Here is a 27402-nt window from a genome sequence, read left to right as displayed (position 1 = left end):
CACTTTTACTTAGTTCTTACAAGCATTACATTTTTCATCTACTAGTGTCAAATGACTTGAAAATCCCTGGATGCTGTGTGCTCTAATTTCTTGTGTGATCAATTAATAATTAATAAGGAGGGAAAAATAAACTTTTTTTTCCCTTTGCTGTCACTTTCTTGCCTGATTAGTAGTAAAAAGAATCTTCTAAAATGAAAAAAATGGCAATAGATTTAATCAGAGAATCAAAACAAATCCCATCACATTCACATACACACACACACACACACACACACACACACACACACGTTCATGTCAACCTTCTTCCGTCAGGTTAGAAAGAACATGCCTATTTACATTAATACAGAGCATATTCGTTTTCACGTGACGATATAAGTCACTGTATTTTGTTGCAGATGTAACAAATAGAATTACAGCTGTTCTTTATTTGATCTTCTAAGGATCCAAAGATGTTCAAGGATTCAGTTTGCTCAGTCTTTCCCATAGTGTCATCTGTTATTTGGGAAGGAGACCTAATTTGCAACAGATACAAAACTATTTGTCATTTTGCGAGTTTGCCAAAAATAAATGAAACTATTAATTACTACATTTTTGAGCAGCTGTTAATAAATTGGGATAACTGTTCATTAGAGTACTGGTTAATGACGTGGACTATATTTGGCTAGTGTTGCTTTTCACAGAAATGTATCAACAAAATTAAGTGTATCAGCAAAAATAAGTGATGCTTTATTTTCATTATTTAAAATGAGACTTACTTATCCTACATTAGTAAAGATTTAATTTAAAACAAATTCTCTTTTGTCATATTAAAACTAATGATTCAACACCATATTTTAAAGCAAGTTATATCACTCAGCATTTTATATTCTGCATACTTTATATTCCAAAATAATAGCTTGAAACTGCTTTTAAAATACTAATTTTCAAAATAAAATTTCCAGTCCTTTATTCTTTTTCTTTTTCCAAATCTAAAATTAGCATTAAATTTTATTGTTCTAAAAACATTTACTCAATCCTCCAGATAGAAAAGTATCTTTTAGATTATTTTAATTCATTCTTCTGTATGTGTGAATGAACAATTAGGAAGTATTCACACATTCCCTTCAATTAGAATGTATACATTCCATATTTATTTAACTGGAATACATTTAATTGCACCTGTGTTCTAATTTTTTAAAAATTTGAATAGCTTCTAGGTATAGAAGTATTTAGAGTAGAATAATTGGAAACATACCACATATGCAACATAAGTGCTTTCCAAGGAATTTAATTAATCTGTTGCACTCTATATAACCAAATTATTGTGTTTAAAAAAGGCACTGTTCTCAGAAAGTCAATTCTGCCTCCTGTCCTTTTGGCACCCTGAAATTCTAAGCTTCCTTGCCAAAATTTTAAACTAATGATTATAGAGAGTTATTTTAAATTGTGATTACACTAAATAAAAGTAATTATCAGCCAATCAGAATTTTGAGAGATTGCTTTTCAGTTTCATGTGAATAACCCACACAGAAAAGAAAAAGGGGGGATTTGCCATTTGAAATATATATGTCCAGTGTGTGGTAAGTAGAAAAGCAATCAAGTACTCCGTGGTGAAACATTCATTACTGTTTCCCCTTTTTCTTGAAATCTGAGAGATGAACTAGATATTTTCAAATGACTAAAAGTATGCACAGCCTCTCACCTCTGGAACAGCAGTTGGATTTGGCCATGGTCACTAATAATAAAGAATAGTTAGCGTATGAAAGCTGTTCCCGTGACCTATAGCTGAAATAAATTGTCTTCTGAAGTCCACTTCCTTACAGGCCGGTGTCTGTTTCACAGTTGGCACTCCCCAAATTGGTCCTGTGATTAAATGGGCATGGACACGGAACTAACCTTTAACTCCCAGAGATGGTTCCCCTAGGAAATGGTGATGGCACACCTGCAGGGCCACATCACAACAGCTTGTATCGCTACTGCTGCCTGCATTCGAATTTCATTACAGGGGCATTCAGGGATCTGTTCATGCAATGTCTATCTGCGCCAGAATACTTCCCAAAACAACAAGCATCCCTAACTTATTAGTAAAAGAATTGATATAAAAATTAATATTTTAAATCAGCAATACAATAAACAAGGCCACTACTTGATAATTTGTACCTTCCAGTCTCCAGAATAAACCTAATAAATCCATCTGCCACATGGAAAACACTTTCGGTTTAAAATACTATTTTATGTCTATAGAACAGAAGTTACATCAGCTCTTAAATTTTGAGTTATGTAACTGTTTATAACATAACAGGAATCATCTGCAATCTAAAAAATTTAATGAGTATGTAATTAATTAGAATGTTTTAATGTTTCACTTAATAATTTATAAATATATTCAAATATTAAACTATGAACGATCACTTGTTTTAGCTAATTTTAATTATCTTTCACTTCTGAGCCAATTTAAAAATAAGTTCAAATATCACAAAATAATGTCCCATACAGTTAGAGCTATGTATTTAAATGAATCAATTTCTTCATAATCAGTATTTTTCCTTTCCCTTTCTCTTTAGAAATATTTTTTCATCACCCCATAGTGACTTGTGTGTATACTAAGATATTGTTGGGAATTTATCTTTTGTTTATTTCATATACTTCTGATCAATTCCAACTCATGCCCAATTATATTACACTAAATTAACATAATTCAACAGATGTTGATATTTAAATGTTTTCTGGCATTCAAATCTTGGACAGCTGTCTTCGAGCTTGGGGAAAAGGCAAACATTTAGAATTAAATGCTGAACATATGCTTAAATTACTAATTAGAAAGATGGAATAAAAACTATGCATTATCCTTTCTAAGGACAATAAACCTCAGATAGGGATTTCTGTAATCTTTTTGTATCAAGTTATAGTCCAGGGATGTATACAGACTAGATGACATGGGCTTCATGGATAACTTCATTTAATTTCAGATTTGATCACTTTAAAATTATGGAGAGTCTCACTAAGATATGAAAAACCTATAATGGCTTCATACTGGCAGTCTTAAGAGTTGAAAAGATGCCTTTTCACTTGCAATGTCAGGATGGTAAAAGCAGTTTTTAACAATATTTTATTATGGAAAATGTCATCATAAGCAGAAATACAGAGAAAAATGTAAGCTCAAAACTGCAGCTGTCAAAACTGTCTTAGGTAATTACATGTGGCCAACCTTGTTTCATCTACATCTTATTTTGATTGAAATATATCAGTATATTTTTCTAAAAAATAACAGTCTCTTAAGGAAAAAAAAAACACCATACCATAATCACATCTATTAAAAAAGCAATAATTCTTTAATATATATATGAATGTATATGTATATGTGTGTTTAATTACAGCTGATACTCAGATGTCTCCAATTATTTCATAATCTTTTAGTCAAAAGATTATTTGGGATCCAAATGAGATCTATCTGTTAAAATTGGTTGACATATATATATCTCAAGTTGCCATTGATTTATAGGCCCTCCTCCCCTTCTGTTTTTTCCTTGAAATTTTTTGTTTGAAGAAGTTAGATTATCAGGTTCAATTCCTGATCAGGAAACTAAGATACCACACACCATGTGGTGTGGCAAAAAAACAAAAAAAGAAGAAGAAAGAGAAGTCAGATTGTTTGTCCTATAAAGTTTCCCACATCTGAGGAATGTTGCTGATTTTATCCACACGGTGTCATTTAACCTGTTCCTCTGTCCCTTGAGTTTTCTGCAGTGGGTATTTCGAGCTAGAGCATTGATTTGATTCAGGTTCAGTTTTGTTGTTTTGTTTTGGCAAAACTGTTCCAGAGGTGGTGGCCTAGACTTCTCTCCCTTCCACATCTCTTTGTGTGATTTATTAGCCATAAAGATGGTTACCCCAATTCATTCACTAAGGGTCACGGAACGGTGATATGTTAATTCTGTCCTCTCACTTTGGTTCATTAATTGGATTACTTCTGTTTCAAACTTAGCCCCTTCAAATACTTGATTACTCTGAGCTACAGATCATGTAGGTAAAGCAAGATGAATACTTGCTCCTTTTCCTTTAGCCATCAGTTTTCAAAATTAATTGATTCCTTACACTTTCCAGAGGTGACTGGTGAAATTTTATTCCATTTTTTTTTAACTCATTGATTTAAACAGATCCCATGTGTTTCAGTCCATTTGTTATCATCCTAATTGATGTTAAAATTGTTCCATCTTTGGGAGATTATTTAAATGGGTTCCTGAGTCTGTTTCCTTGCTACGAGACTTTGCTTTCTTCCTTGCTTTCTGGTATGTTTCTATTTCCAAGGCTACCTTGGCCCTTTTCTGGCCTAGACCAAGAATCAGCCATTTCTTTAAGAAGTGCTGATTCGTTTACTGGGAAATAATTTTAGAACCCACAATCCTCATATTAGTGGTGTCATTATTTCGAGGCCTTTTTAGTGAAATACTTAGACTTTTTTTTTTTAACAAATTAGCTCATACTGATAGTTCCAGTTCAAATTCAAGACTTCATTGTTTTTGTATTTTCCATCATTGGCTTTAATCTGTCTTTTTCAACATAAAAAATATTACCTCTGGTGACAGCATAATAATTGTTCATTTTATTGATCCCAACCATACGTACACAATAGTCTCAGAATCACCACGCCATCATGACACTGATAATATAATTACTGAAAATAGTTTGTTTTTCCCTTTTTCTAGTCTTTTTGTACTTCATCTATATTTCACTAGAAATACACAAATTCCTGTGTTTTAAAATCACTTGAAATAGTTTCTAAGTATAGATATACTAATCCATAGTTAGGTTCATTATTCTCATTTTAGTTTTCAGAGACTGCTTTTTAAAATTTTATTTGTTTTATAATAATATAAAAATAGTTACAGGTTCCACAATCAAATCTCCTCAAGAAGTTACTTTCAAAGAAGTCTAACTTCTATTCAGTCCTCACCACTTGTTCCCCTCCCCCCGTCATATAGGTAGCTATTGCTTTGTTTTGTTTTGTTTATGGTTTATCCTTCCGTTGGCTTTTTTTTCTGTTTTTAAGATAAGCAGGCATATCTTTCTCTCCCTATCTTTCCATTTCCTTTTCTCTAGTATACCGTTTGATTTTTAGGAAGGCTTATTTTTTTGTAATAATTATCTTTATTTTAATACTTTTATATAACAGCTTTAGTCCCCTTCCCCTTTTGAGAATGGGGGGCTATTTGCAGTTGGTTCTCTGCTCTGAGCAGTATTGAAACAAGCTAGGAACCTCTTTGCCCTTCTCATCCCTCACCCACACATTTTGTTTTGAAGTTAATTATTTCTCTGCTAATACCTACAGGACGGTCAGCAAATTTATTCTATTTTTCCTATATAGCTTTCATTTCTTTCCATTTTTAGGTAGTTGTACTATACATATGTGTGTAGCATACATATAGTCTGAAGCATATAGCCATTCAGTACTACACTGTAGTATTACAGTCTGAATCATATGGCCATTCAATACTATACTGTCTCCTTAGTTTCAGTTCTAGGTTTAGTTTTAATTCAGTTCATTTAGTTTTAATTCTATGAATAAATATGTTTTTAATGATCCCTATCTTATCTGAAGTCAGTGCATCTCTGCTCTTTCTGTTGTCTGAGGTTTATTCTCTGGTTGATTCCTCCGGCAGGTCTCATGGGAACAATAGTCCCTGAGTCCCTGCATATTATTAATGGTTTGTCCAGACCCTGTATATTTAAAGGTCACTTTGGGCAGATATACAATCCATGGCTCATATTTTCTTTCCTTAACTGTTTCAAATGTTAGTCCATTGTCTATGTAAAATGTTGTTTTCAGTGTGTGATAGAGTCTGATTTTTCTCTCACATATAAGTGACTTGGTGTTGCCCAGATGCTCAGTATATGTTTTTCTTTTCTTTAAAACCCAAGGGTTTGACTAGACTGTATGCTGATGTTGGTCATTCTATGTGTTTTTCCCAAGGATGAAGTAGGCTCTTTCAGTGGTAGTTTTATTACTTTTAAAATAAATTTCAAGATTTTCTCCAATTATAATTTTTCATATTTATTTTGTTTCATTGCTTTGGTTTTGTTTCAAAATTTTCTATTATACATATATTGGATCTCCTTGCCTATCTTCTGTAGCTATCACTTTCTATCAAATCTTTTTTTATTTTTAACGTTTTTATCCTTTGCATTTTCCATTCTTCATTATGTTCTTATCTTTTACTTCTTCATCATATTTATTTACTCTTGCATCCTAGTTCAGTTTCATTTCTGAAGTGATTTTTTTTTTACCTTTTATTTCTGTTGTTTTCTGAATGCTGTCGTCTCTCTGGCTAGTTATTGTTGTCCAAGCGTTTTGGGTTATCCTACGTGTTATTATGTGGATTCAAAAACCACAGTGTCACTGCCACCATATTCTCAGAATACTCTAGTTATGACTTTTTTTTAGAATTACAGGAATCCAGGACTTCTACATAACATGCCTATATTTAAGTGGCAAAATTAGTGATTAGAGTAAGTGGTCAGGTTTACATTTCTCTACTGATACAATAGCATGTCATGGTTTTCTAGTCTTTTAGTATGATATTGCTTATGTTTCTTTTGAAAAATGATGTTCGGGGACTTCCCTGGTGGTCCAGTGGGTAAGACTCCGTGCTCCCAATGCAGGGGGCCCAGGTTCGATCCCTGGTCAGAGAACTAGATCCCACATGCATGCCACAACTAAGAGTTCACATGCTGCAACTAAGAAGGCTGCATGCCGCAACTAAAAGATCCCGCATGCCACAACTAAGACCTGGCGCAGCCAAAATAAATAATAAATAAATAAATATTAAGAAAAAAATGATGTTCGTGCACAGTTTCCACACACCTTTAAGGACTTTTTATGCCAAGTGAATAAAAGGCACTGGGCCAGGTGATACGTGTGGAACCAGGATTTGATATCCTGGTCACGAAACCCTAGGCACTATCCTTTACTACTTTCAGTCTCTCACTCGTGTCCCCTTCATTCATTCCCCACAGCCCAGCCAGAATGGCATTTGGAAATCCCATATGTATTTGAGTGTTCTTAAAAATTCTTAATGGCTTCCCATTGCCCTTAGGATCAAGTCCTAAACATGGTTTGCAAGGCCTTTCTTGGTCTTACTGCTCTTACTATTCCAGCACCATCTCCAATTACTCTTTGCCTTGAACACTATATACCAGTCCATATAATAGTTCATATAATAGTTAGTACCATAAAATTCACTGTGTTAATGATGTATAGTAGTACCTCAATATCCACAGGGGATTGGTTCTAAGACCCCCTCCCCCATGAATACCAAAATCCACAAATGCTCAATTCCCATATATAAAATGGTATATTCCCATATATAAAATGGTATAGTATTTGTATATAACCTACACATATCCTCCCTTATACTTTAAATCATCTGTAGATTACTTATAATACCCAATGCAATGTAAGTGCTATGTAAATAGTTGTAAATACAATGTAAATGTTATGTAAATAGTTGCTGGCACACAGAAAATTCAAGTTTTGCTTTTGGGGACTTTCTAGAATTTTGTTTTTCCAAATATTTTTGATCCAAGATTGGTTGAATCCGCAGATGCAGAACTTGTGGATACTGAGGGAAAACTGTATTTTATTTTAACTCATTTAATTTCCAAAATTACCCTATGAGGTAGAGATTCTTATTATCCTCATTTTACATATGAGGAAACAGAGAGAGGAGTTAAATAACTTTCCCAGCTCAAATGGTAGACAATATATACAGCAGTGTCCTTTTTATTTTCCAAGTCTTACTTCTAAGGCGTATAAAAATTAACTTGACCGTTTTCTCAAATCTAGTAAAGAAAAACCATTAACTCTTCTGAAATAGTAATTTTTAAACATTATTTAGATCACTTATATATTACTTAGCAAAAATAAAGTGACATTTTGACTGATCACAGCTAATATGATTTTTATTTGATCATTTGGCATTTGTTTTCTGAAAATTAAAAAATGTAGAGGCTTCCATGGTTTTCCAAAGAAATTCATTATGTAAATGAAAAAAGAGGAAAGAGTTTATATTTGACATTTAATTTCTGTATACTGTTTCTTCATGGACATTTAAAGGCAATAGACCTCCCAGATACAGAGAGTAATAGACCTGGTTTACCAAAATTGTAAAGGATGTTTGGTTCTAAGATCTTGATGGCAAAACTAATCTTGAATATAAGCTAAGGCACTCCAACTTTGCAAGTGTTTCAATTGAATTGAATGGGGAGAATCCTGAAGTACTCTTCCTCCTTATTCTTGAACATTAGTGTTCCTGTAGTCATCACAAGCTTCCTGTTACCTTACCTAGCTCTTACAGTATATATTTCACAGTCTAGCAAACATTTGCTAACAAGTCTACAGAAGTTTTATGTACGTAACGTTCATTCAACTGCCAAAAGCTATCATGGAAGAGGAGTAACTGAGGGCATTCCTTTCACAAAGTTACACTTAGTGAAACGCAAAATTATGTAGAAAGGGAAACACTTTACCATCAAGGTACCTGCATATACTTTAAAAGCTGGTTTATGTGTAAAAGCTTGATTTTGCAGATATTTATATCCCGAAGCCCAAGATATGAACCAAATAAGTTTTGTGGTTTTCTATTTCCTTATGTAAACATTTCTTTATTATAGAAATTGGAACCTCAATAAAAATACTGATTATCATAAAGACAAGTTGCTCTAAAAACTCTGGCATGCCTTGTTAAATTTCATTCAACAACTATTTAATAAGTACCTGAATTGGCAAGGCTTGTAAGAGCCAAGGGAAATTTACTTTAAAAAATAAAACAGATAGAGACTCCACTGCCTTCAAGGAATATACAGTCTCATTAGAGGATTAGTTCATGTACATATATAGCTTTAGTTTAAGGTAGAAAACATTGTTTTCTCCAAGGAGTGAGAAATTATTCTGGCAATGGCAATCAGAAGAGGCTGCATAAAGGAGGTGGCATTTTAACTGGGTCATAGCATCCCAATTGAATTCCATCAATAAGCAATAATTTAACCTAAATTCAAGTAGGTTTATATTAAATGGTAATGCTGTCTGACATATTCTAAAGTAGAAATAACTCCTTACGTCTCTCAGAAGTTTAAGACATTCTGGTCCGTTATTAAAATAACCAGTTTTTATTACCTCCTCATTATGGAGATAAAAGTGGCAACCATATTTTCCTTTGCTTTTCAGTATTCTTACTCAGCAGATGCCCACTACAGCATATAGAATTATGACATCACTTTAAGTCCCCTCTCAACCAGCAAAGTCATGGACACTTTACAGAAGTCAAAGCTGAGCTCAGTCTTAAGCCTGTATCTGCCAACTCAATCATGCGAGTGAATTGTAGACTCTATTGAATGAGCAAAACCTCTCAACTTCAAGAGCTGCCTTGGAAATGGATCTACATTTGATTCCATCTCTTCATTAGAGCAGTAAATTTCTGACTACAGCTGCAATAAAATCCAGAATTATATCTACAAAAAATTATGGTCAGGCATTTTTCCACTGAATTTAATCATCAATGTAGTTGACAAACTGGTTAATTCAGTCAAACAGGCAGCTTCATTCTTTTTTTTCTAGAGAATTTAAAATAATTGAGAATGGACAGATTTGTTGAATTTCTTAACACTTGATGCTACAAGGGGATGTCCTCTCCTCCCACTCCTTTATAGGGTCCAGCTCCCACCATACTGAATTGCTTACAGAGCCCCAGATACAGCATGTCATGTGTGCACCTCAGGGCATTTGTGCCTCTTCAGATGTGTTCTCTCAGCCAAGGGCCTAGAATGCCTTACACGCCTGCTTGGAATTCTTTTTGAATATTGAGTTGAAATCATTTTCCCACATGACTTTAACCCCTAGCAGACGAAAGCCATAACTTTTTTATTTCTCGATCCTGTTTTATGGCATAGGGCATGGCACGCATTACATTTTCAGTAGATGTTTATTAAATGGAGTATAATAACTAAGTTGAATGAGGTACCGTGGTATAGGGGGAAAAATGATTCTTTCGAGGCAAGTGTTCCTTGGTTCAAATATGAGAACTTTATATTCTGTTTATGTGATCTTTGACAAGTATCAGTTTCTCTGGACCTCAGGTTCCTCAGACCTGGGTTTTTGTGAGGAGTAAACAAGACAGTACGTGAAAATGTTTAGCATAATACCCCATATATAGCTGACAGTCAATAAGCTTGGATGTTCCCGGTAATTTAGATAATAAATTCTAAGACTTAAGAAACCAACATGTATTCAAAATAATTTTTGAAGATAATAAGATATATTCTCTGTCCTGCCCTTTTAACCCCATTATTCCCTGAAGCTGGTAAAGGAAAGAAAGTCAGCACTTTTGTTCCAAAATGCTACTGAATTTAAAGCTGGGTTTAGAGTCAGAAATTATCAAATAGGACAATAAGTAAAAAGTCAATTTGACAAATATATTCAAATATTATACTGCACTGAATGAGTGGATATGAAAATGAATAATGCATGGACTTCACTTTAAAAAGTTAAGAATATTAGGAATACCATAATTTTATTAATAGTTATAAAATGGAAACAATACCAGATGCCATCCTGGGAAACATTTCATAGTGTCTGATCAGAGAGAGAATGTGGGATTATATCTGCATCTGTAGTCTGATCTGATGGTTCTTTTATGTAAGCTGCAAGATGTTATCAGGACCAACATCCCAATTTTTTAAATATAGACACATATCTTCTTGCATTTAATGGAGATATCCAAAAGAATCATATTTATTTTGAGTAATTTTTTCTCTCTCCTAAGTGTCAATACTAGCTTTATCATTTTTTAAGGAAATTAGAATAAACTTATTGTTGAAACTCTATGCTGAATATCAATGATAATCAGATTCCAGAAATGTATAGTTATAGCTAGGAATTAAGTCAATATCAGTTTACTAAGTGCCTATTTTTCCTAGGTACTATGGTGTGAAGAATAAAAGAATACTCCAAGATGCCTCAAATATCTTAGATTCTGCCTGGAGAGACAATATCAAAATTTGAACTCAGGCGAAACGAATTTTTCTCCATTTCCACAAAGTGGTGGCCTGCTGCTCTAACTGTGTGGATTTATTACATCATCTAGTAATTTCTTATTCATGTGTGTCTCCTGCATTAGGCCATGAGCCCCTCAATGGTAGGAGCTCTTATTCTTCTTTGTGTTTCGTTTAGCGTCTAGTAAAATACATGATTCATAGTCAAGTTTTGTTCATTGTTAAATGAGTATTTTTGAGTGAATTTAAATAACAGTTCAAGAAAGCGTTATCCTAAAAAATGCATGATTGATTGCCAAGTGGAATGTGGAGGCAACAGTTGTTACCGTAGTTTGATTTGTTTTAGTTCAATAAATATTTACTGTTTTGCTCATAGATGAGAGGCACAATTAGCTTCTGTGAATTAGACATGGTGCTTGGCCTCAAATTGTTTCCAGCGTATGTTTAGCTGACAATCCACTCTAATCCGAAAGCAACTTGAGGACATACAGTAGGACAAGTTTAATGACAGAGATATGCACAGATAGGTAAGAAATATAAAGAAAAGGCACTTGGAAAGATAACGAGCGCAGTAAAGTTTGAAGAAGAGAAAGAACATTTAGATTTAAATGCCCTGGGAGAACTTTGAAGGGAGAAAGGGCAGGCTGTCAAAGATGGCGGAATTAGGAAACATGGCAAGGAAGTTTTTTCTAGTGGGTAGAACACACTGCTCGTGTGTTAGCATGTATGCGTGGACTTGGTGACTGACAATTCCTTAAAACAAAATCAGAAGGAATTAAACAAATATGGGAAGCAAGATGGCGGTACCAGAGAAGCTAAAATGTAACAGCAGTTCTCCCATATAGATTTTTTGAAACCTCCCTGAATAATTTGCTCTCTGAAAAGGTAAACTTTCCTCCCGATGTGAGAATGTCCTCATTCACATACACTCAGAACGTTCTAGTATCTACCCAAATTGCATAAAACAACCTCCACCACTTTCAGGTACCATTTGTTTAGAATAATGAAGAGCTACAAAAAGAAGAAGCATTTAAATGAGCTGCTTAGGGATATAGAAGTGTGTGTTTATTAACCCACCCAAGGAATGATATCACCAGAATCACAGACCCTCGGGGCTTTAGATAAAGCATGGAACACACCGGTGGAGAAGCAAGTCAGCTTTGAAGTGGGAAGTACTGAGTGGTGACCAAGAGAAAAATCTGTGGCAGTGGGCTGACCTGAGAAAGTCAGTGGGTTTCAGACTCACAGGAGGCTTGTGGGTTTTTCATGAGTTTTTGAAATGAAAGTGAGTGCTTTATTCTTACGTGCTATGACACCTTTAAAGCCAGCAGAATCAAACATTAAGGAAGAATTTAATTCTCCTATTAACTACCAAAAAAATTCCTACTTGTTATTTAGAAATGACCCTAATTTATATACTTATTATAGCATATTGATAGTGTTGAGATGTGATGAGTTTATACCATCATGGGTTTATTTCGTGGCTGTTTCCTGACACTCTACACTAGGCATTCTTCTGGTTGTCTTATACCATTGTGTCCCCTGTACTGTGTGATCCTGGGTAAATTATTTCACTTCTCTGTGCCCTGGGCTTCTTATCTGTAAAGTGGAGATGGTAATAATAGTAAATTTATTAGCTAACAGTTATCAGTTGCATAGTGTGGGCAGGCACTGTACCAAATGTTTTACAACAGTGATCTTTAAATAAAATCTTCAAAAAAACCTTTGAGGTAAATACTAATCTAATCCCAATTCTTGAAGGTAAGGAAATTGAGGCAAAGGGAGTTTAAGTAATATGCCAAAGATTGGTTAAAATCCTTCTCAAACATTGACAAATATGGTGTAAGTTGGCCTTTTCGGAGGACTAGTTGGGAAAACAGAAATGGCAGCGTCAGAGGAAAGAAGTTCTGTCGGAGACTCATGCAGATCAGGCCAACAGAACCTAAAGCTTCATCTAACAGACACCTCAGTTTCCACAGTGGGAAAAGTTCCACCATGCCTTTGACAAAGAAATACCCCCAGCTGCAAAAACCACTTACATTTATTAATCCTCTTGTTTGCTGTTTTCTAATTCATCTCGTTATAATTTGTGTTTTTTGTTTTTTGTTTTTTATTGTCCCATGCTCATGGTAAAAATAAAGTCCAATATTAAGGAGAGGCATAAAGAAGAAAATTCCCACCAAATGCCATCACACTGGAGATAATTGTCACCAGTCTTTTGTTGCATAGTTTCCATACCTTTCAGCAAATACATATGCATGGTCTATACTTTGGAAATATTAGTTTAGTTACTATGAAGAAAAGTAAAGCAGGGTGAGGAGACGGAGAAATGAAGGGGGTCACTTTTTAGGTAGAACATAGGATAAGTGTAGATATTTGGATGAGGCTTTTTTTTTTTAAACTTACATTATTAAATTCTATTGTTTGTGATACTCTAAACAGAAAAGGTGGTCTATGTGTATAGCATATTTTAAATAATCCATAGAAATTTTAAGATAGATATTTTAGATTATGAATACTAGTTTGGTATCAATCTATAATGTTTGGTGTTAATGTCTCTGTTAATGGTTCAGAATCAGATAGGAATCATGGACCTTCTTGCTAAAAAAGTATGCATACGCACATTTTGCACATGATTTCATAAGGTTCCCGGACCACCTGAAGCCTCCCACCGTCTCCCCCCATGTCACCCCCTTGCTTACTACAGTTCCGCCAAGTGGCTCTGCTCTGAGGATCCTGGGGAGTCGTAGGCTGCTGGGGCAGTGACTCTGGTCCCTGAGCTCCCCGAGAGCCTCCTGACACACCGCTGTCCCTCACATTCGCCGAGAGCTCCATGGGGGATGTGCTTATTGGCATATAACCTGGCACAGAGGAAACACACAGGAAACATTAGTTCTGGCAGCAGCCACCAGATACCTGTGTGTAGCAGGATAAAGCAGATCGGGAAGAAGTAGGTCTGAACTTGAACTCTCAGACGAGGTGGAGGAAGCACTAACAAGACAGACCCTTCTGAAGCTGTTGAGGGAACTGCACCCTGGCAGGCAGATCACGGTATCCAAGGGGTGGAGCTTCAGACAACAGATAATCGGAGGTTATTGAACCGCAGAGTAAAGAACCGCCCCAGCAGGTAGGCGGTGACAGGAATAAGGACCAGGAGCAGCTGATGCTTGGAGAAGGTCAGCCTGCAGCGTTAGAGGCAGATCCAGCCACCAGATGCACTTTAGCCTCTGGGGAAGTCCAGGCAATGACCTAAATCTAAAAGAACTAAGATATCAGAAGGTTTATAACGAGATAGGATATGTCCAAAGTAAAGCAAGGGTCCAAATCCTGGGACACAAGTACTGCGTTCAGCGCACTGAGTTATAACTGAAACTACCCCTTGCTGATGTCAGGATTGTTCCCAAGCGAGGGGAAATGGGCTTGAGACAGAATGTGACGCCACATGACCAAAACCACAAGAGAAAGAAGGCGCCAGAGCCAACAACTGATCAGGGTGTGAACAAACAATACCAGATGCAAAAGGTTTTTTGTGCACAAGAAGGGCTTTTGAACGAAAACGTCATTAAAAACAAGGATTTAGGGCTTCCCTGGTGGCACAGTGGATAAGAATCCGCCTGCCAATTCAGGGGACACGGGTTCGAGCCCTGCTCCGGGAAGATCCCACATGCCGTGGAACAACTAAGCCCGTGCGCCACAACTACTGAGCCTGCGCTCTAGAGCCCGCGAGCCACAACTACTGAGCCCACGTGCCACAACTACTGAAGCCCGCGCACCTACAGCCCATGCTCCGCAACAAGAGAAGCCACCGCAACGAGCAGCCCGCGCACCGCAGCGAAGAGCAGTGTTCCGCTCGCCGCAACTAGAGAAAGCCTGCGTGCAGCAACGAAGACCCAACACAGCCAAAAATAAGTAAATAAAATAAATAAATGTTTAGAAAAAAAGCAAGGATTTAGTGCGATCCTGGTAGTTAAGAAATATTTATGCTCAACAGTACTTGATATGTGCATATTGGCACAGAAGGAAAAGTGCTAGATACTGATGTTTACTTGTTCAGTTAATATGTTGAGACATATTGACACTGAATAAAGCGGAAGAGAGGGTGATTTGGATCTAGAAGGGAAAGTTCACATAGGGCTGGATTTGCACCAATTGCTCCTCCAGTGACACCACAGACCCACTTCATTTCTGTGCAGCTGATACCCTGTCCAGGCTTATATTTTTCTAACTGACAGTGAGTGTTCTTGCCAAATGCCAGGGCCCATAGTCACATCTGTTTGTCTCTTCTCTGCAGCTTGTCCGAGGCTGCTCGGGAACACATCTTATCCAGGGGGCAGCTTTCACTAGGCCTAATTCTCTGAAAAGCCAAATGCGCATACAATGAAGAGACAAGTTCCTCTTGTCTTCTCTTTAATATTATTGTGTTTGACACTGCCTGCTTCAGACCCTGTCAGCCCTTGTCAAAAGACAGGTTCTCAGGCAAGGTGGTCCTCCCTAGTATTTTTTGTCTCTGCTTTGTGGGGGTTTTTTGGATTTTTTATATTTTTGTTTTTTACTTTTTTTTTCCTCTGGATGAAATGCCCACTTTCCCACCGCCACCCCATTTAAAAGGATGACGGGATAACCAAGTGAAGTCTGGCTCAAAAGCAGAACAAAACGAAGATTTCCCTTTGAGCTCTGCTTTCTAATATTTAATAGGAAAATTTTCAGAATGAGTACAATGGGAAACAGTGTTTCAAATCATAGCTGACACTGCTTATTAAATCCATAACAAAAAAGCATTATTTCTTTATCCTTTCCACTTAAAGATATGTGTGTGTTTACCCCTAGTATTTTAAGGTGTTAGTAGTTACAAAGTTACCAGGTTCTGACTTTTCTCCCCTCTTTCCACCCAAGCAAAGGCTCTCACTGACACAGATATACTGATAGGGCTGATGGGTAATTTCCTAACTGTGCCTTACAAAAGGACCTTAACATTTTTTAACAGCTTTGAGTCTGTTCATAGGACAACGTATGGTCATTCTTCAAAACACCACAGAAAAAAAACAAAAACCAAAAATTGCCAACCATCACCTTGAATAATAATCCACGTGTTCTGCTTTGCAAAGACAAATGACTCATTTAGGCTGAAGCAACTAGGCTGCCTTTGAGGTGTTCACTGATTTTAAATTAAAAAAAATAACTGCTCTGTTTTGCATTAAGAGTGACAACTAAATAACGGAGTAGACCTTGCTTAGTGTTATTTGTAGCAACTCCGTTGCACCTGTCTGAAGGAAAGCGGGGAGGACAGGCTTAAATGAGTAATCTTACTGGTCAATAATCCCGATCTCTCAATGTGCTGTAGCAGGTAGTCAATTCTTGATAGAATTGCTGAAATACAGCTCGCTGTTTTTCTTATGGCTCAGGTCTTTGGGGTCAGTGTACTGACTTTATTAACTTTAACTTTATTCTCCTTGAATGTTTGTCTCTTTTCCTTTATGTAGCTACATTGGGGGTGGGGGAGGGGAGTTGAAGGAAAATGTGCTGTTCCACTTGTTCGGTACAGATACTCAAAAGGGAATTTGGGGTCCAGCAGATGAGAAAAAGGCTTAGAAGAGAGAGCTGTTCTTGGAATTTGTTTTTCACCCTCTTTGTAAACAGGCCTTCCTAATAAATTTGAACATTGTAAAAAAAATAATAATAAAGTTTTAAAGGCGATATGGACTTGGGAGAATGGTTTTTCAAGCAATTAGAAGACTCCGGTTACATACAACTAGTGCAAGAACAATGTAAGTAGAAACTAGCCATCTCAATAGTCACAATGAACAGCTACTGTGGATCCTTCTAATGATTTCTAAAAAGGTATTTCTTCAGAAGAAGTTTCATTGTGTGGCATGATATTAGTCTTAATTATAACAGAGACTGATAACCTGGGAGGAACTTTGTGTCTGGACTAACTCACAAGCCTGGTTACCCTCCCAACCCCAGCTCGTCAGCATCCCGTGAATCTGGCCAGCTTGCTTCTGCTAAATGATCTTTAATGACCCCACAGCAGATATAAAATCCAAACACCTTCACGGGGCAAATGTGGCACATATGGCCCATGGTCGAGCCCCAGCATTCCTCTTCCGTCATATTATATAGTTCCTTCTGTAAACACTGCTACACAGACATCCTGAACTACTCAAAATTCTCTGAACAGAACAAACTCTTTATCATTTAGAAATACTTTCAGCAACAGGTATAGAAAACCTGACCAGCAGTGGCTTAATCTAAGAATATTTATTATGTTTTAACAAGAGGATAAGAAGTAGATAGTCCATGGGTTGGTTTTCACAGCTCCATAACAGAAGGGCCACACTCCAGAATTCGGGTTCCCACTTTATTCCCATTTCCAGAATGTTACTTTCCCCTCCTCCTCGGCTAGTCCTGATAGCTGCGCCTGTCTGGTACATGCTCTGCGGAAGGTAAACTACTCCAGTCTTTTTTCTAGGGGGGAGGTTTCAAGAGGGATCGGAGATGTGTGAGGATAATGTTGTACAAATAGGTAAAATCATGTCTCTTTTACAGATATAAAATGAATATGCATTTGAGATTTTAACTCATTGATTAATGAGGGAACCAGGCAGATGTTATAATGGGTTCAAAGGAGAAATGAAAGAAGCACAAATGTATATGGAGTAAGGAAGATTGAATGAATGTACCAATGGGTGCAAGCTGGCTTTTCCACAGCAGGGAGGATTGTCCTTCCTCAGGACAGAACTCATTTGCATTACTGCAGACAAGAGTTATTTTCCATAGTTCTCAGTTATCTATAACTTAGAGTTGTAAAATAGCTCCCATAGAATCAGAATCAGGTGAGTAGAAAGGTGTACTCTATAGTTTTCCATTGAAGCACCGATTTTTCCCTACAAAGAACAAAGGTATATTCAGTAAACGCTTAGAATCGTTTTAAGGACTAAATATCATAATCTCTAGTAATATTAAGGAAGTTCATTGTGCCTGCCACTAATTATTTCATATATTTTAACTTAATCTCCCCACTCAGACTTAAAACTCTTCCAATAATAAGAACTGAACTTTCCATTTCTTTGGTATCTTCCACTTCCTTTTTCCTCATTTTCACCATCACAATGGAGTCTTATGCTAAGTCAGCAGTAGATACTAATAGTTGCTTTTTGAATAAGTGAATTCCTTAATTTTTTATAAAAAGGATGTGACTTTTTAATTTTTTTAATTTTGATATAGCTTTAAAAATAGATAAATCTAAATATATGTATAAATATAAAATAAATATAAATATGTTAATAAAATAAATATATAAAATATATATTATATATAATATATAAAATAAAATATAAATATAGCCATTTATTTTTTCTTGGTATTATGAGCCAAAACCACACTTCAAAATCCAATAAAAATGTTATAGTTATACATACTAGTAAACATTTTGACATGTGTGTGTATGTATTTCTGCAAAGTTAATCCTTAGTTGAATGAACTAATTTAAAAAAATATTTTAATAATTATAAATATTTATTAAAAAGAATCATTATGCATTCAATACAAAGGGAAGAGAAAACTGGATAAATACCCATTTGCTTCTACCTATATTGATAGATTTTTCACAGTATGCTTCTTTGGTTGTATATACCCCTTGGATTAGCCAGCTCATTAATTGTACTTTACTTTGTACATTATAGATAGAATCTGTATTTAAAGTAATTTTACTCCCCAACTCCAATTCTTCATTATATTTAAACACCTGGGGATAAGTGTGGAAGTATATGTTTTGAGTTTTACCTGAATTAGTTTCTTAAGTATCTTAATATTGATAAGGTTAGGTATTCTAATAATCTGGTTGCTTTCTAATTGGGCCCTATAAAACTTCAGTATACTACCACATATCTCTCTGAATTACTAAAAAGTCATGTTTTCTAGTAAACATGCTTTATTTATTTCTGCTTCATGATCCCCAGATACTATCCCAACCCCATGTCGGGGATTATAATCCAGGACATGAACATAAGAGTCCTCTATAGCTTGAAAATCTTGAAGACTTTTACATCTTTTCCATCTTATTAGTTTGCCTTGATTTCCAATTGAGCCATTTCTAATTTTTCCAAAACTCGTAAATTTAGGAGTCCATGTTAGACAGAACAGTCTAATTCTGACTAGTTCCAAGAGTAGCAGAAGGTCTGCTTCTTAGTTCTTATACATCATGTCTTTACAAAGGTAATCCAATATCATGTTAGCTTGTCTAGTATCCATATCAGCATTAATGCATTCAAATTGTTTCCTCATCTAGCTAATAAATAATTAACTAAAGAATACGAATCCTGTGAATTATAAGGAAGAACATCACTATTTCCTTCTATTTAAAATGTTTTAAGAGAATTCACTGCCACATAATATCCTAAAAGAAATTGATCATACTTTTCCTGTAATAAATGTTGTTCTGACAGTAAAGCATTAGTAACCAATTGATAACCTAGCAACAATATTGTGATCTCTTTAGATAATTAATCTTAGCTATTTTCCTGTCAGAAGCAACAGTGCTTGATTTTATGTTGAGCCAGAAAGATTGCCAGTTCTGAAAATTAAAAAGCATTCCTTTTATATTATTCATTCCAGTAACAATTTATGATGGCGCATTTAGCTGCTGAACGCTTGTCAACAAACGTAATTATGTTTCGATATAAACAAGATTGGTGGTTTTACTAGGCTGCTCCATCTTTGTTGAGAATGTTTTTGATTTAGGTTCAGATTATACAAGCTGTGTATTTATGTGTCATTTTTTCCCCTCCTTTGTTAATAGTTTTTTCTGATAATTACTTGTAGGCAAACAAGCATGCATTTAGGATCCCTATGCACTGGAGACATCAAACGGAGAAGAAAAGCTGCACCTTTGCCTGGACCTACTACAGCAGGTAAAAGAAAAAGGGCTTGGGGCAAAGCACACATATAAAGTTCATAAATCATCAAGAGTAAAATACAGATAACCCTTAATTACTTGCACTGAGAAAGAAGCACAGTTACAAGAAACCAGTAAAGCAAATCATTTGCCTTTGGTGTCAGGATGTATTGTGTGTTCCTTGTGTAGGCTTTTCAGGCCACCAATCACTAAAGTATTTCCTACACACCTGCAAAACTGTGAGGTATTACAGGATACAGATACTTCAAAGGCTGTGTCTTTGGCCTCAAGAAAGTTACAGACTTGTTGGAAAAACAAGGCATAAATTGATGAAAAAGTAAATAACCCCAGAGGAAATTAATAGTAATGAATTCACAAGTATTGAAGCAGCCTCAAAACACAAGGCCCATGGGGTAGTAGGTGCCAGCCTGGTCATGAATGTGGCAGTCTGGTTTCTACACCCAGCTCTGCAGAGATCTTTGATTTCGTCTTTCCTTACTTAGACAAGTTAGCATTAGAATAAAAAATCTCTCATTATTTCCACCTCAAACACCATGTCATTCTAATGAGTGTGGTATAGGGAGAACCACAAGTTTTGAGCTGAGAGAAGTCACTAGACCAAAGGGGACAGGAAGCCTTCCTGGAAAGGCAAAGACCTGAGCTTGGTAGGGAAGGCTAAGAATAAGATTAATATGTATTGCAAGATCTCATGCAATATACCCTGAGAAAACCATAATTCAAAAAGAGTCATGTACCACAATGTTCATTGCAGCACTATTTACAATAGCCAGGACATGGAAGCAACCTAAGTGTCCATTGACAGATGAATGGATAAAGATGTGGCTCATAGATGCAATGGAATATTACTCAGCCATAAAAAGAAACAAAATTGAGTTATTTCTAGGGAGGTGGATGGACCTAGAGTCTTTCATACAGAGTGAAGTAAGTCAGAAAGAGAAAAACAAATACTGTATGCTAACACATACATTGGAATCTAAAAAACAAAAATGGTTCTGAAGAACCTAGGGGCAGGACAGAAATAAAGACGTAGACATAGAGAATGGACTTGAGGACACGGGGAGGGGGAAGGGGAAGCTGGGATGAAGTGAGAGAGTGGTATGAACATATATACACTACCAAACGTAAAACAGATAGCTAGTGGGAAGCAGCCGCATAGCACAGGGAGATCAGCCTAGTGCCTTGTGACCACCTAGAGGGGTGGGTTAGGGAGGGTGGGAGGGAGGGAGACGCAAGAGGGAGGGGATATGGGGATATATGTATATGTATAGCTGATTCACTTTGGAGGGGGGGAGGGAGGGAGACGCAAGAGGGAGGGGATATGGGGATATATGTATATGTATAGCTGATTCACTTTGTTATACAGCAGAAACTAACACAACATTGTAAAGGAATTATACTCCAATAAAGATGTTAAATAGAAAAAACAAGATCTCGTGCAAGAGCAGTGGTGCAGGAAGCAGAGATAAAAACCTGTGATAAGGGAGCCGACTAGGCCTTAAATGTGGACACGCGCACAGGAGCAAACAACAATTAACTGTATGGGTTTGTAATTCAGCAAACTGACTATGAGAAAATGCTTTCCATGTAGATCCTTGATCAATTACAAAGTTATTATTATAGTAGTGGCCTATTGCTTGGGGTCCCTAACCATTCATATTTATAAACTGTCTCTCTCAGCTTCATTTAGGAATTCTTTTATAGGAAGAGTTATTTTTTCCAAGATTAATTATAGAATATGAAAATAAGATTCAGATTCAACAGGAGAGTAAGCAGTGAGAAGGGGAAAATACAGATACAGATAACAGATATGAATAGACAGATATCTTGACATGATGATTTCAAAGGAAGTAAAAGAGGTGACGTTTAAATTCTGTATTCAGTAGACCTATCCCATAGTTCAGCACTAAAAAATTAAAGAATAACTTAAAATTGGAGCACCCACATACAGTTGTTCCATCCACATAAAGGGCTAAATTATGAACTGTAGTTATAAGCGTAGTTACAAGTGTGATACCTGATCTTCATCCTCTAACTTTGTTGAATTTTCAGAATTTGGAAATAGGAAATACCTGTGTGCAGAATGTGCTTGTGTTCATGTACAATAATATTTACCACTTACTGGCTGCCTACTATGTACCAAAACCTTATTTTATCTTTGCAACAACTTGATGACTTAGGTGTTATTATCATTCACTTTACACCATAAAATGAAGATTCAGACATGTGTTAGGGTCTTCTTAGCTACCTAAGAAGGCAGAATGATTGAAGGGGAAAAGGAGGATTCAAGCCAATGTCTGCATGACTCCTAAACTCATGATCTTTTCATAACATACATATGGCCTTTCTGAATATATATGTAGAGACCGTCTTATTCCATGTGTCTTATGCAATTATATATATATATATCTTTATTTATATATAAATAGACTATTATATAATTTATTTATATTTATATAGACTATCATGTATCTTAAGTGCCATAAAAGATTTATCTAAATTTTCTGTGTAGAAATACAGAACTTTCATTACAACACTTCTAATATATCTCTTTATACAGGAACATATAGCCACTTTTAGATCAAATACATGTCATAAGTTCCTCAAATCTTTCATAAGGCAGGTATAGGATTCTTTAATATTCCCATTCCAGTTGAATGGTCCCCTGAATTATCTTATCTTTCAATGATTCAAACACTGGTGGCAGAAATAGTACAAGAACAATCTTAGGAGTGTGACTAAAGCCCCTCAGAGCCAGCAATAAGGAAGAGAGAATATCAGGGTCAGGTCCTAACACTCTGAACATATGTGAAGTGCGAAGGAAAATGCATAATGGTTGGGGAGAGCATGATGTGATTATTTCTACAGGGTGATTTTGATGTTACAACTCAGCAGAATCAGAGAAAATCATTTTTACAGCGTATGGGTATAAACATTAAACTTTAGCCTAAAACATTCATAAGCTTACACCAGCATATTCCAAGTGTTGTATTTCAAAACTTTAGTGATTCTCCTAAGACTCCAGATTTTGATTCTATTACTAGATTATTTACCTAAAAGAACATAACTCATAGAAATGTACTGCATTTTTGTAATTAATCAAATAATATTGGAGTAGGAGAATTAGGTTACTCTTTTTTTTTTTTTTTTTTTTTTTTTTTTTTTTTTTTTGTGGTATGCAGGCCTCCCTCTGTTGTGGCCTCTCCCGTCGTGGGGCACAGGCTCCGGATGCGCAGGCTCAGCGGCCATGGCTCACGGGCCCAGCCACTCCGCGGCATGTGGGATCCTCCCAGACCGGGGCGCGAACCCGGTTCCCCTGCATCGGCAGGCGGACGCGCAACCACTGCGCCACCAGGGAAGCCCTAGGTTACTCATTTTTGATGCATTTTTACAATCCATGCATAACCGTTCCTCTCACAGAGAAAGAGAATGAGGTTACTTAAAAATCCTTAGTTTTAAAAAGAATATCTTCCAATACAAATGAATCAACTCTAAGGTGAAGATTATTCTCCAAATTCAAGTAAGAAATGCTTTTGCATGAATACACCTTGATAATAAGGTTATGAATCCTAGATCATCTTGTCTCCAAAAATTATAGTTTTCAAATTCTGGAATATAGTTAATCACATAACAAAGAACCTTATCTTTATAAGCTTCCAAAGTTGAGTTAGCATGTAGAATTATTTTCAAGAAACTATTCTTGCCATTTTATAGGCCCTTATAGACCACCCAGAAAACACATTGAATTGAGATGTGTTTTCACAGTTCCTTCTACCTTTAGTCAACATTCAATCTAAGCTGGAAAAAGACAGGTGAAGGTAACACTTTCTGATTTGAAATCAGGAATGAGAGTTAAAAGGCTGACAGTCTGAATATTGTTTGATGATCCCCTCTGATTTATATATGAAATATTATGTCATCAAATAGCAGATTTAGAAAAGATTTAGCAAAAGTTTATCAGAAAACTATAATTAGGCACTTTATAATCCCAAACTGTGTTTATACAACAATTTAAGATGCTAAACAGTTATATACAGTATCCATAATAAATAATATTTTTAAAGATTTAAAGTTCCCTATGAAATTAATAACCCAAAATCAGATCATCTTTACCTGCTAGTGTATTGAAAATTTTACTCACCCTGTTGTAACAATAACACTGAAGCATAATTTAAGTAAGGCTATAGACTAGCCAGCAGTGTTATCGGTTGAACGTTTATTAATTGTGACAGGAACACCGAATTTATTTCAGTGCTTTAGCTTATTTACTGCTCTTTCACCTTCGTATTTTGTATTGACAAAGTAAAATGAATATTGATAAGGTTAGGTATTGATTTTTAAATGGATGGCTTGTTCTCTGCCTCATTCAAAGTCACATACCAAAAGATAGTGGATGTCTCAGTAGCAGAGAATGTAGATTTACTATTATAAATCTGAGAACTGTTGAAGCAAGAAGGTTTGCCAGCAGAATGCATTTCATAGTTTGAAAAATGTCATCTGTAAAGGTGAAGAAAAGCAGTGAGCAAAATAGGAATATTATTAACACGTTTTTAAAAGTCCGTCAGCAATGTTGCTTATGGTCTTGTGTTTTTGGTAGAAGTCATAGCTTACTGAGGATTTGATACTAAAAAGATTTAAGTATGTTTAATGAGATATTGTGGCTACCACATTTTTAAAAAAATGTTTTGTCCACTGTGTATTACTAAATTCATTGTTATCCACAATTAGTATTTGCTGTTACTATTTTGCTTTCTATTGAAATATTATCATAGGGAAAGTATTCATCGTAAGTAGTAGACTTTCTTCTCTACATTTTAAATTAGAAGTTCGATATCTCAGTGTAGATATTGCTCCAGCGTAACTGTGTCTTTGTGGACATGCAAGTTCTTAGCAAGGGGTTACATCACAGCTTTCGGTGACTTCTCCTCTGCATCCCACTGATATTTCAATAATAAAATAAACTTTATGAAGATTGAAGGCAATAAAGGCAGATTGTAAATCGTAATGGGTGAAGGTTTTTAAAAGGTGTGCTTTTAAGTCATACTGAACATAATCAGGAAATGTTTGATGTAACCAAGCTCCTTTTCAAGGTGCTATGTCTCTTCAGTTGTCCAAATTTATCTTATCAATAATTATATATTTTAAATTTACCACGTTAACCTCTTTTTTTTTTTTTTTTTTTTTTTTCCCAGCCGTGCTGGCTCTTTGTTGCAGTGCACGGGCTTCTCATTGCGGTGGCTTCTCTTGTTGCGGAGCACAGGCTCTAGGCACACGGGCTTCAGTAGTTGTGGTGCATGGGCTCAGTAGTTGTGGCTCGTGGGCTCTAGAGCACAGGCTCTGTAGTGGTGGCGCACGGGCTTAGTTGCTCCGTGGCATGTGGGATCTTCCCGGACCAGGGATCGAACCCGTGTCCCCTGCATTGGCAGGCAGATTCTTAACCGCTGTGCCACCAGGGAAGTCCCCTATATTTTTTATTTTTATTTTCTTTTATCACTGGATCTGTATGACTGCTGTAGATTATCTTATCTCTTCCAGGATTTTAAAACAGGCAGACTTTAGTTGGGGGGGGGAGGGTGTTGTTATTCATTTTGAAACCAAACTATATCTAAACATATTGCAAAAGCCTAGGAAGTATGTAACTCTCTCCCTCTTGGATATATGAACCACCTTTCAGTCATGTGTCTCAGTAGAGTCTTAAACAGCTCTCCATTGTCATATGATACAAGAAACACTTAAGAAGGTAAGCACACATGTTAGATAGAAAATAATTGCTGTTCCTGACAATATGAAAGACTAAATAATGAGAAAGTGCTCAAACCACAGAATACCTGGACATGCTGAATAATATGTGAAACCATCTCCTTTAGATGCATAGCTGAGACTGCAGGAAAGAAAGAGAGAAATGGTCCCAAGCACCCCCATGCCTATGCCAGTCTTGGAAGCCTTGAGGCTTGTTGGTTAGTGCCCTCGTGGAAAGAGAGGCAAGCCGGGGAGCTGGTGTAAGGCTCCTTATCAAGCCAGAACGTCTGACAAGCTCTATCCTCAGGACAGGGCAGACTAGAAACAAAACTAACCCACAAGCACAGGAAAATTAAGAATCTGGTTTCCACCTAGGCTCCAAGTAGAAAACTCTCTGAAGATTTGTAACCAAGAGCCTACCTTCACATATGAGTTTCTAGTTTAAAATGACACCAAGCCAAAAATTAGCATAAAAACTGGTCTTTGAAGCAAGTGCAAAACCACTCTAGAGGTACACACCTTCAACTCCAAGTCTCAAGAACCACCACAAATGAAAACCTACTGAAAATGACCTCACAAACCAAAACTAAAAGAATTCGTTATTAAAACAGATTGAAAACGAAGGGGAATAACTGAAAAAAGAAAAGACAGATGTGATAAAGAACCAAGTAGAAATTTGAGATTATTTTATTTATTATGAAAATATCTTGAGAATTATAAACTCACTGGATGGGTGGAACAGCACATTAGATACAGCTAAAAAAAAACAGTGAGTTTTAAGAGCGATCTGAAGAAACTACCTAAAAGGAGCACAGAGGGATAAAAATATGGAAAATATAAAAGAATAGCCAGAGTACTTGAAGGAGCATGTAGTTCAATATATGTCTAATACAATAGAACTTCCAGAAAAAGTAGAAAGAATAGGGAAGTGCACTATTCCAGGAGAATGTTGAAAGAATTCAATGAAAATGGCAGAATTTTTTAAAATGAAGAAAACTTGAATCTTCATGTTCAAAAAGTACAAGTCTATCAAGAAGTTGTAAATATAAATAAAGTCATACCTAGACACACTGTAATAAAACTTTAGAACACCAAAGACAAAGAGAAGAACTTAAGGGCAACCAAGGAGAAAAGATATAACCTACGTAGGAATGAAATTACACTGGCAACAAACTTAAAAAGAACGGTGCAATCCAGAAAATTAGAGAACATTTTCAAAGTGTGAGATGAAATAACCGAATCGTCATAGAGTTTTCTGTCCAGTTAAATTATTTCCCAAGAGTGAGGATGAAATTAACAGATTTTCAGGTAAAGACCCTCATTACTAAATTTAATAACTCATGTAGAAGAAAATGGAATCCATGAAAAAAGAAAAAGAATAAAAATCAAGAAGGAGTTGGGAGCAAAGAAATTGTTAAACGTGCATAAAGCTAAACTTACATTGAATGTATAAAAGTAATAATGATGATGGTGACAATGACCATAAAGAGGATTAATCTGGGTGTATAAAAGTAAGATGGAGCTACAACTCTGGACAACAATAATATATAAAATGTGAGGGAATAATAAGTCAGGTATGCATGTTAACGTTTAAAAGTAATCATTAAAAAATAGAAATATAGTATGTAATTTTCAAGCTGTATAAGCAAGCAATGGATGCCAGAAAGGAGTAAACAAAAATGTATAGAAAAAGCAAGGTAAATAGCGTTAAGTAATAGTGTAAAAAT

At 35.9% G+C, this 27402-nt stretch overlaps 1 protein-coding gene across 5 annotated transcripts in view; it reads left to right on the top strand.

Moving 5' to 3' along the window:
• GPATCH2 (G-patch domain containing 2) overlaps window positions 1–27402 on the top strand; it is a 213088-nt gene that overhangs the window by 135895 nt on the left and 49791 nt on the right. For 4 of the 5 annotated variants that reach the window (XM_028488333.1, XM_028488335.1, XM_055084022.1 and 1 more), the window contains exon 9: window positions 19846–19934. In XM_028488333.1, the coding sequence (XP_028344134.1) occupies window positions 19846–19934 (89 nt within the window). Of the gene's footprint in view, window positions 1–10950; window positions 11169–19845; window positions 19935–27402 lie in introns of those variants that run through there. The other variant, XR_003679312.1, reaches the window with a different exon arrangement.

The sequence above is a fragment of the Physeter macrocephalus genome, chromosome 4 (assembly GCF_002837175.3).
Source record: "Physeter macrocephalus isolate SW-GA chromosome 4, ASM283717v5, whole genome shotgun sequence".
Taxonomy (NCBI): Eukaryota; Metazoa; Chordata; class Mammalia; order Artiodactyla; family Physeteridae; genus Physeter; species Physeter macrocephalus.
Note: the sequence above shows the minus strand (reverse complement) of the source record. Positions and strands in the feature narration are given on the sequence as shown.